Below are 12,905 nucleotides of genomic sequence, written 5' to 3'. Positions count from 1 at the left end.
AGATATTTATAAAGGCATTGGCAGGATCCGCCATCCCGGTGGTTCCTGTCAATGCATTGTACTGTTTGCTGCAGTACTGTCGGAAGGACACAGCCCTACAGCAAACAGTATTATTTTTTCTTTTAAAAAGAAAATCCGACTGGCTTCCCACGGGCTCAAGGAACCCGTCGGCCAGTCGAAAACCTCCACAGAATCCCTTACGGACGGCATTTCTACCGTTGGGATTATTATGTCAGTCTCTGACAGCCTTTCATTAATGGCCTTTCCGACATGGAAGGCTGCCAAAGAGTGACTTTGGGCCCCCCTAGCAGGGCCTCCTTCTCCCCTGGCCCTCTGGTTGTAGGCCTGGGGGCACCTTGTTTGCAGGCACCCTGGTGTACCTGCCACATGGTGCAGGGATTTATAGAAACTCCCATTTCTCTATGGGAGCTTGTGCTGCAGCCAGTTTCAGACCGCCACACGAGCTCCCATAGAGAAATGGGAGTTTGTGACCACTCCATACTTGCGGTGTCGGGACCACCGACCCGATGTCGGTCGGTTCAGCAACCGCAGAGATGTCGGTCAGCTCAACTCAAGCTGACATCATAATGAGGCACTGTATGTCTATCCATCTACATTGGCCAGGCAGATATGCAGCCATTTATTGGATGGCCCTAACTCCCCAGGGCTCTCAGAGAGAACCATGGCAGAACCGAAGTAGTCTCCGCCGTGATTAACCCTAAGGTCCACCTGCATATAAATGTTGTGGATGGACCACTATATGGGCGGGGAGGAAACTCGGTACGGAGTACACCCTCTGCCAATATATTTATTTGGTGCTTAGTGTTATTATGATTACTATTATAATAATTAATATTATTAGTAATAATAAAAAAATACTTATAATAATAATAATAATATACTCCATGCTGTTTTGTATAATTATTGCTGTTGAGTCATTAATAATAATAATAATAATAATCATTTATATTCTGGTGTATGGTCATTTATAAAGGCATTGGCAGGATCCTCTGTCACTGCGGTTCCTGTCAATATATTTTACTGTTTGCTGCAGAGCTTTTGGGGTGGACACAGTCCTACAGCAAACAGTATTTTTTTTATCTTTTCTCAAAAAGAAAGTAATCCTCCCCTCACCATGGGAGGTCTCTCATTGCAGTGGGAGCATTATAATGTTTTCACAGTTTTTTTTCCGCCAGGTTTTAACTGCCGGTAAGTAACAGTCAAAAATGACTACATGTCTGCCCATCTAAATTGGGCTTGTAACTAACTACAGGAGTATGACCCATAGACCACTTTGGGATCAGGGTAGGTAATCAAGCTAAAAAAACAATATCCCAACTGGTATTATTGTATAGACAGTTAAACATGCATGCAGAAAGCATTGTGAGAACAGAAATAAGGAGACTCAAATTGTTATAGAAAGTGCACATGGCATCGTATATTAGGGAACAAAATTATAATAACGGTAGAAAACACAGTTGTATCAGCACTGTACATGAATAAATAACAAAACAACCCGAATTGGACTTGTTGCTGGGTATATGCAAGTGACACATGGATGGCGACGCAAGTGACAATTGTGTTCAGCGTGAACGGCGCAGTGTGAAATGTGTTCAATATATACAGTGAATCGGAAGGTTAATATGGCTCAAATTCAGTTACAATGCACAGGTAAGTATTCTTTGTAGCAATGGTGATTCAAATGAGCCAAACTGGGGGATGCCTTATTTAATGAGCTGAGGGGTCGATGACGTTTCGGTCCTTGTAATTCAGGAACTTCATCAGGACCGCGTAGTATTTCAGAAAAACAGTGCTGGAGCAGCAACACTTGGGAAGAGGGGTCGGGAAAACAGATCCGGCAATGAATGATCCAGGGGACGTGCGGCAGGACATCAGGTGTCCTCGGGGGGTGTGTGGAAAGGCCGGGAGGCTGCGTGCCCCGGAGGGGGTCTGAGGGAGATGCCTTAGTTGGACCAACCCTTGGTCTGAATGAATCAGCGGGCGACGAAGCGATCGGGCTGCAGCCGGGTAACAACTTCCGGTTCACAGTTCTTTTAAGAATTACAATGCAACTTCCATGAGCTCTTAGACTGAATTTTGTGCATACAGTAATTTGCTGTAGCAGTTGAAAGCAGAAGCAGATGATTTTATGGGGCAATAAATCAAATACAATTAAGATGGGTAAAAATGTGAATTATGAGGATATTTCTCAGATCAGGGTTCTAAGTGACAGCATAAACAACTAGAGCTTCACTCTTGCTGTCTAGTTAATGTCGCTCAGGACCCCTTGGTAAAAAAACATCCATCTAATTCACTGCTACCCATCTATAATTGTATATATTGCAAATGTCTATAAAGTTTTTGTTTCATTTATTTGCGTGGTGCACACCACAAACTAAAATGTCTTTCGATGCCCAACAGAAGGAACTAGAGTTCCTCTGATACTGATACTTAGTGAAGGAAGCAAGAGCATGAGTACTGAGGCAATTGAGAAACTGGGAGATGTCTAGGCTTTTCCGGGAGCAAAGCAGACTAGACTTCAAACTCTGACTCCAAATGCAAGGCAATCCAAAGGCGTGGTCCCAAAACATAGAACTGTAATGACCTTACTACCTCAGGTGTATACGTGGTGCAACAATACTGCAAATACATTAGAAGCATATGTTAAACTACATTTCTTTAGTGAGTTTGTGACCTTTCACATTCGTTTACCTTCAGTGTTTACATTATGCACTTGTTCAGAATTGCTTTTTGTTAATCCTATTGAAGACACATGCAATTGTAACGTATACATTATTATGTTTTTTTATTGGGCTAGGTTTGAGGAGAAAAATTTACCATATGCATAATAGAATGGAAAATTTCAGGTCGTTTACCTATTTTTTTCCTCTATTTAAAAATGGTTGTAGTAGGGGAGGGGTAGCAGTGGGTAGAGAAAGGACAGAGAGAGAGAGAGAGAGAGAGAAAAAATAGTCCCTCATATGTACTGGAATGCACATCTAATGTCAGCAGTAAACGTATATATGCCATCCAAAATAAAATTTGGTGAGCCCAAAATGCTGCTTGTATGAAACAAAAACAAGAGCAGGGAGGAAAGTCATCGAATCAGTGAAAGAGAGACAAGAAACCAATTCATTCAAATCTTTTGCATTGTTCACAACAGGTCTTGGACAATAGGCAGATAAACTTCCTGTAGACAAGACCTAAAAACGATCAATACAAACAGTCTGTCCAAATGCAAGGAAAAAGGGGGTATATTCACAAGAACGTGTGATAACTACTGCAAGAGTAGCGTAACGCAACTTTCAACATCGCAGCCTATTGCGGGAAAATAACCCAGTGTCAACGTGTAATTCACAACAAGGCGGTAGCATGAGATAGTTTGCCGACACCTCGGACAATGTCCACGAAACAACCACCTCGCCAGAGATAAAAACACAAACCCCAACGCAACAAAACCTGCGATGGTCAAAAGAGCGATAAGTAAACAGTGACAACCAGCGCAAGGGCAGCAATCCTCACGTGCAATGCGGGAAAATAGTACAAGAACAGCACATGGAAAATGCCACTGAACAAAAATCATCAACAGCAGACTTCGGCAGTGACAACATCCCGGGTCAAACAGCTTCCCCACCACATTTGAACACAGGACACAACTGGTTCAGCAAATGTGCACAACCTGCGAAATCACATCTGGAACACAAGGAAACGTAACATCAAAATGAACAAGTACAAGCTAAGACCTGCAAAAATGTTTATTCACACATGTAGTGTATTTGGACATTGTCTACTGTCGCATGATTGCCATGGATGGTCACAATGTGACCTGCTCATGAGAAGTAAGTGTCAATGATGGTATTCCTATGGGCCATTTCTGCCCCTGCTGCAGTAGGATGTGAGCCACCTGCCCCATCACCACCATCATCAGCCGGTAACTCTGGAACTGGGATCCATGGTGCCCTGGTGAGAACACAGATGTTGTGCAACACACAACATGCAACGATCAGTTTGCACACAATGTCTGGGCTGTACAGGAGCTTCCCACCTGTGCCGTCCAGGCACCTGAAACGTGACTTCAACACGGCAAATGTGCATTAAACTATGCCCCTGGTACGTATGTGGGCATCATTGTACTGCCTCTGGGCGGGTGTGTTCGTATCTCGGAGGGGTGTCATCATCCAAGGGCAGAGTGCATATCCTTGATCACCTGTGACAGTGCAGGGAAAAAAGAGTCAATACTTGATACGGCAGAATGTGAGTGCAGGTCCACCAATCCAGTGACGCCTATGCTGGCTGTGTGTGGGGTGAGTGTAAGCCAGCCCACAGGGAGAAGCTGATGCAGGCAACTACACCACTAGTCTGTATAGGGTGCAGGGGTTGGCAAGGATGACCATGGAGTGTTGTGGTTGTTTAAGGTAGGTGTTCGTGTAGTTTGACATGTTGAATGTGGTTCGGTCATGTGTGCATCCCCACAGTTGTGCATTGTGCTTTGGAGGCATTGGGATGTGTGATGTGTTGACTTAGTACTTACCGACGAGCAGTCCCGTCCCATGTGTGCCATCCTGGAAGCTCTGGTTGATGAAGGACTGTCGGAAGATGAAGGAATCATGCACACTGCCTGGATAGTTGGCAACGATATTGGTGAAGAGTCCCCAGTGGTCCACTATTACCTGCACATTGATGGAATGCGTGTGCTTTCTGTTGCGGTAGTGGTGTACAGTATCGGCAGAGGGCACAAGTGGGACATGTGTGCAGTCGATTGCCCCCAACACGGCCGGGAATCTGGCTATGGCATAGAAGCTTTGGTTTGTCTCCAGCTGTTCCTGCGTAGTGTTGGGGAAGTGAAGGTACTGGGGTATGAAGCTGAGGATGGCATGCAGTACAGGTGTGATGAACTTTGATAGGGCTGGCTGTGAGACCCCTCCAACTCTGGCAGTTGTTGGTTGGAAGGTACCAGAGGCCAACAGGTGCAGTACAGCCAGCAGCTTTGTCTGCGGAGGGATGTTGGTTCTCCGCTGTGTTGGGACCATCAGCCTTTGGGAAATGTGGGTCATGATGCGGTGAATGGTTGTCCTTTTGAGCCTGTAGTGGGCAATGACTTCCTCGGGTGTTAGGTCTGTGAAAGTGTTGTGTTTTCGGTTGGTGCGCTGCCTTACTCTGTGCTTCCACTGTGGTGGTCCGGGGGGGGCGGGTTCGGGTCCAGGGGGTGGTGGCGGTCCTGGGGGTGGTGACGGTGGGTGTTGTCGCCCTGTTGGGGCTCTGAGCTGCATCATGAGTAGCTCCATGGCGTTGTTCGTTCTTCAGATGTGGCTGTGTGCGGAGCTCCGTTGCCTACAGCAGCTAGTCGTCCGTCTTTACACCTGCTTGAGGCAGGTGTTAAATACCTGCGGCTAATTTGGCTTATCGCGTGTTTTTTGGTTCGCTTTGCGGATCTGTCAGTTCTTTGTGAAAGTGGTGTTGCTTTTTTTTCGTGTGTTTCTGCACGGGAACGCCTACTCTGCATCTTATTAGCATTAATTGGTGGTGTCCGCCGTGGTGTTAGGTTTTGGGTCTGTTATCGCGGGAATGCTGACCATGTCTGCTGTTTGCACCAGCTTAGGAATGGGGTGTTAAATCTATCTCCACTTTTGCTGTGTTAAGGTGAAGTAAAATCGGAGTTAAGTCCTTGTGAATATGCCCCTCAAGTTCTTACGACGGCACTCATGTAGGTAACCGTGTTAATGGTGACATTGTGTGAGAAAGGACAGCTCATGACAGATTACAACAGCAATATTCTGTTGGCAACAACCTGCATAATAATTCACACTAACATTGTTACCGAAAGGTATTTCTAATTTGGAACTTGGTTCAATAAAGTACGGAGCTTTTAAATTTTGACACATTTTCGAACACTTCGTTTGTCTGAGTTAGTTATTTTAAATATCACAGCATCCTGCTTTTTCTTAGTATCTCCTCCAATGTTGTTTTTCCATGCTGCATTATCATTATGTGGTTTTCATTGAATAATAATAATTTGAAATCTAGAGAGCTTAATTATCAACAACACTAATAGTATCCCCGCTAAAAGTACTTTTCATTAGAGATGTGTGTACCATTAAAATGTTCAGAACAATAAATGTGACCTTTAATTTTGAGCATTTTTCGCAACCAGAGAATTTTATTGTCAGATATGCTGATTCTATGGGTATTGTAAATCAATTTCCTTTTCTTAGGATCAAATACAGAATAGGCCCAGTTTAAATGTGCATGCAGAAAATAGGCGACATTCAAGAACTTTTGCTTTGTAGCAATTCTATTGGAATCCTTTGTTCTGACAGATCTAGCAGTACTGAGAGCACCCCTGGTCTACCTAATGGCACCTTGTCCCTCCTCCATTTAGCAGGACGGACTGTCTGTAATTGACGGCCAGTAGTCTGGGAGTGGGATCAGGGGTGAGCAGATATTCCAGCTTGACCTGGGGAAGAATATTTCTGTAGAAACAGATTCATAAAAGCAGAGGGCCACCCTCTCTCATCCAAACATTTTCATAGATCCATCGTGGCAATGGAAAAATTCTCTGATCTGTATTGAAAGTGGTAAATCTGGATGAGGAGGCGCTAGTTTTTTATTTCTTTCAAAATATAGTGGAGGAAATTCTGCTGGTGGAGTTCACACTTCTCATTATAACATAGCCTTTTCCCTGGAAAAACAGTCCCAAATAAGGCTTTAAGGCCCACCTAGAACTAAATAAATGTCCATGTTAAGTGTGGAATACTTGTGGTTTTTTAAGACTGCATCTTCTCTTGGAAAGTGAAAGAATATTCCCACTTAAGAAATCCCTGGATCAGCTCCTATTGGAGTGCAGATCTTATTGGCTTTGGTACCTGCATGTTTCATATCTCTTTGGTACGGTTTTGTGTAATCTAAATGCACAGATGTAAAAAACAAAGTTTCAGGCTCAGTGATCTGAAATTTAAAAAGAGCGATATTTCAACTTCAATACTGATCCAGAGTATTTGATCATTGCTCATATCACTTTCTTTACTGGTTGTATTTAGATAGAGGAGCATTAGAGTGAAATAATTCTGATTTTAAAATGTGTATTATTCTTTTCTTATCAGGCCAAGCCTAAGGACACCCTGGACCTGTGCCAGTTACTAAATGATGACCTGGCAGCTACTGTGCGGAAGTACCCCAAACGCTTCATAGGTCTTGGCACATTGCCCATGCAGGCACCAGACCTTGCAGTGCTAGAAATGCATCGATGTGTGCAAGAGTTGGGCTTCCCAGGAGTCCAGATAGGGTCCCATGTCAACAGCTGGGATCTGAGCTCACCAGAACTGTATCCGGTTTTTGCTGTAAGAAGTGTGTTCTTTATCTACAAAATGTGATTCAATTATGTGAAATACAATGATCAATGCTAAACGTGATGCGTTGATTTGGTAATTATAGTTCAGTTTGTCAGATCATGCATTCTGCAGAAAAACACAAAAGTGTCAAAGGGTCTAGAAAGTCTATGTGTGGTTCATTAAACTAACAAAGATCAGTGTCAACTCATCTAACAGTTGTAGAAAAGCATTGATGGATATCTGTGATCCCTAACAGGATACCCATCAGTCACCACTCGGAACCGCCCTTCATCATTTGGGATTCCTGTTAACCACAAAATAGGTGCACTACCGGTTAAGATGGAAGGTCAGATGGTATAACCTCTTGAGAACCTAGTAGTGGCCAAAGGTGGTAGAGTGTCACAAACTACCCATCAATAGAAAATGAGGGTGACTGATTTGCAGTGCTAAAGTGAAAAAGTGTGATTAGTGAGTGAGAAGTAAAATTGGGTGAGGGAGCAGAAATAAGACTAACTTTATTCTGTTCTATGCTCGCTCCACCAATATTAAAAGAGCAGCATAAGTAGATTTAACCCCTTCCACGCTGATGACGAGCTGGGCTCGTCATGGCGTAGCCTCCTCGCACGCTGATGACGAGCCCAGCTCGTCACGTAACATGTGCTTTTAAAAATCTCAGCGTACGAGCGGAATTCCGCTAGTGCGCATGAGGTTAACAAATTTCTACCTAGATGAAAAAGTGGTCGACATGTTTCAGCAATTTACAAGGGACTGTAGAGTCCATTGCTTTCATCAGGACTGGGATATAACAGAATGCTACGGCAAAAGGTGTTGTGAAAGGTTTAAAAAGTGACAAAATTTTAACATAGCTGCAACATGAAAAAAGATCACCTGATTTCCTAGATGTGTTCTTTATTCGCAGAAGTTATGTGTGTCACACTCTACCACCTTTGGCCACTACTAGGTTCTCAAGAGGTTATACCATCTGACCTTCCATATTAACCGGTAGTGTGACTGATGGGTATCCTGTTAGGGATCACAGATATCCATCAATGCTTTTCTACAACTGTTAGATGAGTTGACACTGATCTTTGTTAGTTTAATGAACCACACATAGACTTTCTAGACCCTTTGACACTTTTGTGTTTTTCTGCATTCAGTTAGGGAATGTGTCTCTGTCTGGTCTTTATACTCCCTTAGGCCCTCCCCCACCATATTGTTTTTTCAGATCATGTTTTCTACCACAGTTTCCTAGCACTGTGAAACTGCTGTATTTATACTTTGAAGTGGTACTCATTTTATTAGCTTCAGAAGGATGAAAAGATGTCCTAGCACTGCTGGGTTTTGTATCTAGGGCCTTTGAGCTTCCCAGTTCTTGTCAATGGGCACATTTACATTTGGTGTCATCTATTCTCTTGCAGTACATTTTATTTTGAAACATTAGTAGTATGACAGTACTAGCACTGCTTTGCTCTTTCTTTATTTCATTTGCTTCCTTTTTTCTCTTTCCCTTGACTTTCTTGATTCTTCCTTTCTTTCATTTTTTATTTTTTTTAAAAACTTTATTGCATATAAATGTTAGTATAACCAGATTATCATAAACCTATATAGTATTCTATAGCTAAGGATATGCTTCAAACAATAATTATTATGCAGCAATAATGCTCTATAAATGTATATTGGAACAGGCAATAGAAAAACAGGATATCTAAAAATGCAGGCTCCAATTTTGTATGTAAACAGAAAAAATAAGGAAGTAAGGGGAATTGGATGAATGTGTCTTGGTCATACAGGAATTATTAAGTACACAGTGAAGTATCATGTAATAACTTGTAATAACACAATATTCAGAAGTGAAGTAAAGCATCTATACCACAAAATGAAAATACAAAAAATATTCAAGGTGACTATAACGAAGCATGTCTATTATTTAACTTTCAAGAACAACTCATTCTCTCAGTGTTATAATTGTAAAACAGGCTGTTGTACCAAGCTTAAAAAAATTATCATTGGTATATTTCTGGTTGGTAGGTTTCTGTTGGATGTCAACTGCTATTCATTGATCAGCCACTGTACTTTTTTTAGAAACACTACACAGCCCTACAGGAAACACCCTACAAAAATATTTTGGGAATGAGAAGAGACATTTGTGTGCATAATATCATTGACTTTGTTCCATACTTGTGAACCACAATTGATTAACCCTAGGATTCTCAAAATCATATGGATAGTATGTCTTCATACAAAAGGAACAATACCAATATTAAAGAACTTATTTCCAATCTGGATTACTCGGGAATTGTAGAGTAGCCTATTCTATAGATAAAATGAGTTTGAATTGCATAGCATAAGTCACTCAAGAGGTAGAATAGATTGTGTCACAGATTGTATCTGAAACATTAAAAAATCATGATATGCCTGAGTCCCTTTCAAAGTCTTCTTCAGTTTTTGCTTTTTGTCTCGGTATACCTTTTGTAAAGGAAGTAGTGGATGCCTTGAATGTGTCTCAAGAATTGCATATAGATCTGCAATACATTTCAAATTTAAAAATACCTGGGAATAAATGTGACCTGGAAAATAATTTGGACATCTTCCAACAAATAGGAATTGCAGTTCCAGCTATTGCCCTTTCCTATGATGGCATTAAATCACAATTGGTTGCATGGTCATTAAATCACAATTGGTTGCATAGTCAGAAATTAGAATAACTTCAACTTCTGAGCTCAGTAGCTTAAATGTTATCTTCTTTTATTACTTTATTTTTATTTTTGGCAAGCATGGCATAGGTAATACATTTCTGCAATTCCCTTAAACAATGACAGTACAACTTCCAGGCAACTTCAAACACATCCCACCAACAACTCTTCATTACCCTTGGTTCCCACATGACATCATGTAGACAGGAATCTTCCCCCTCTACACTTCATGTTGGGGCAGTTCCCTCCTAGTGTTGCTTAGTACTGCCAAAAGGGTTCTCAAATGCCTTTGGGCCTTTACTCACTTAGCAGCAGGCTTGTATAGACTTCTGCTTGGGTATTACACTGTACAAAGTCCATATCCATTCAGACACCTTAGGGGCTGCACCTCACCCCACTGCATGACAACTCTTTTTCTTCCCAGTAGGAAGGTTTCCATCACATGTTGCCAAAAATCACAGACTCCTGGACATTCCATGGTAGGTATAGGAACCCCTTGATTATGTCTGGTGCATCGTGTACATTCCGAGGTAGTGAATAAACCATTTAACAGGTGTACAGTAAACCCAGTTTAAGAATTTATAATGTATTAGTCTATATTCACAATTGATAAAATGTCCTTGGTTTGCTGACAATCCAACTATGTGAAATGTTTCTTTGTGAAAGGGTTTGTTAGGAAAATAGTTAATAATTTCCACTTGTGTGGTTCTGCCAGTAAATTACTGAATAGCTCTTACACTGCACCATAGTGCTTGTAGTCCAATAGAACTCCTTGCCAGACTGGGAAAATAAAGTAATATATTTTGTAGCTGTGGGAATTGAGCTCCCCAGCGTCTTAAGATAGTTGGAAGAGTGGAGCATATGCCAGCTACTTCCGGGCTGTTTGACTGTCCAGGCCAATTTCATCATCAATGATTTTAGTTGTTCAAAGACCGCCCGATTCTGTGGTATTGGAATATTTTGGAATAAGTACAGTATTTTCTTTAGTTCAACTATATTCATGAAAGCTACTCTGCCTGCCGTTCAACTGGTTACCCTGCTACATTTGTTAGTTTGCCCTGTTATCTCGCTCAGACATTTATCTTAGTTCTCTTGTATGATTTTTCTTGATGTCTTCATGTCTTTGTGATGATAGATACCCAAATATCTTATGGGGTTTGGGTCCACCTTATGGGGTAGTCTAGTGCTGGGTGCAGGTGGGCTCTGGTCAGCTGCATCAAAATTGATTTAGTCCAATTAATAGCTAGACTGGGCTAACTTCAAATCATTGTATCATTTCCCTAATCATGGGAATGAGGCTGTTTTTCAGGATTTTAACTAGCAGGAGTATATTGTCTGCATATAGTGATAGTAGTATTCTGCCGGAGCCAAATATTATGCCATGTTGATAGTGATGTTTTCGTAGCATATGCTAAAAGGATCTGTGAAAAAGGGCACACCTACCTCGTACCTCTTTCTGTGCTTTCTGTGTTTGTGGTGTGGATTTTTGACAATTGTTTTTTATATTTGCAACTGGTTGCTTATACAGTTACTCAATCTACCTTAACATCCCGTTCCTCAACCCCCTTCAACTAAGGACTTCTCGCACCCCTGTACACTTGTATTTCCATTGAGGATATATGACCAGGACTTTGGGCCTGATTTAGTGTTCGGCGTACGTGTTACTCTATCACAAATGTAACGGATATCCCAATTGTTGTATTACAAGTGCCATTGGATATAATGCACTTGTGACACAGCAGACCGGATTTTCAGCAAGTTTGTGATGGAGTAACACATCTGCCTAACTCTAAATGAGGCCCATTGTATGTCATTTTCTGGAAAACCAGATCTCCATATCAAACTTGAGAGAGTCAACATGTGTTCTCCCAGTATGTGTAGCCAGCTCTAGCGGTTTCATAGTCCTTCACTATGGTGATTGATGTTGTATGTTCAGTGTCTGTATTGCTATGCTGTATCACAAGTTGGGTTAGTGTCTGTACTCTGTAGTGACAAGTGCAGCCTTTAGTCATGATTCTTTTCTTCCTTATTTTGCCATTATTTCCCATCACTTGAGTGTTTGACTTTGCGGCACATTTTCACCTCTATTTGTGCTGTGGTCTTTGTGTAACTATTTGTTACGATGCCAGTCGCTTGGGGGTCTGAGGTGATATAGTGATATGGAATTGACCAGTCATGTGGAACTTCAGTTTAACTGGGTACAGGATGCAGTATTTGATGCACAGTGTTTGGAGTTTCTTTTTCACTGAAAGTAACTTTCTCAATGAATCAAGGAACAGGTGTGTGAAGTCATGGTAGAAGGCTAACTTTGAGCTGCTGAAGTTGATTTCATCATTCCCACTCACCAGGCTTAGAATTTTGTTGCCATCTTCATAAATCAGTAGTGTTGGCAATGATAGTCTTAATGGTGCACAAAGCAGTGGCCACAGGGCCAGTGTACGGTGCACAGTCTGTACTGTTAAGACTGCGAAAGTGTCTCCCAGCCAAAGATCTTAAATGTCAAGTTCTTAACATAGTCTTCCTTTTTGCCAATTGCTGCTGACTCCAGCAGACCAAATATCCAGAGAATGTTTCTTCTTGACCTCGCTTCCAGGTCCTAATTTTTTCCATTTGATTCCATCCAACTTGACTGCCGCTGTCTTCTGCACTTTGATGAGTTCCCCAATGTCATCTTCCACCTCAGATATCCCCCTCGCAGTCATGTTCTATTCTGCTTGCTCAATTTCTCCTTCATATAATCAAGCTGGCATGTGAGGGAGTCCATCTTGGCATCAATGGATGTCATCCTCCCTTTTCTTTTGAGGACAAGTATATTAATATATTGTGTCCACACCTCTGCTGCTTGGTCTATTGTGAGCTCCAACTGTATGAGGTAGCTCGCCAT

At 41.9% G+C, this 12,905-nt stretch overlaps 1 protein-coding gene across 1 annotated transcript in view; it reads left to right on the top strand.

Moving 5' to 3' along the window:
* Window positions 1–12,905, top strand: part of ACMSD (aminocarboxymuconate semialdehyde decarboxylase) — a 729,028-nt gene that overhangs the window by 369,061 nt on the left and 347,062 nt on the right. Inside the window, exon 5 of the mRNA XM_086957308.1 lies at window positions 7,101–7,337. Coding sequence (XP_086813434.1) covers window positions 7,101–7,337 — 237 coding nt within the window. The remainder of the gene's footprint in view (window positions 1–7,100; window positions 7,338–12,905) is intronic.

This window comes from Lissotriton vulgaris, chromosome 2_1 (assembly GCF_964263255.1).
Source record: "Lissotriton vulgaris chromosome 2_1, aLisVul1.2, whole genome shotgun sequence".
NCBI classification, from domain to species: domain Eukaryota; kingdom Metazoa; phylum Chordata; class Amphibia; order Caudata; family Salamandridae; genus Lissotriton; species Lissotriton vulgaris.
Note: the sequence above shows the minus strand (reverse complement) of the source record. Positions and strands in the feature narration are given on the sequence as shown.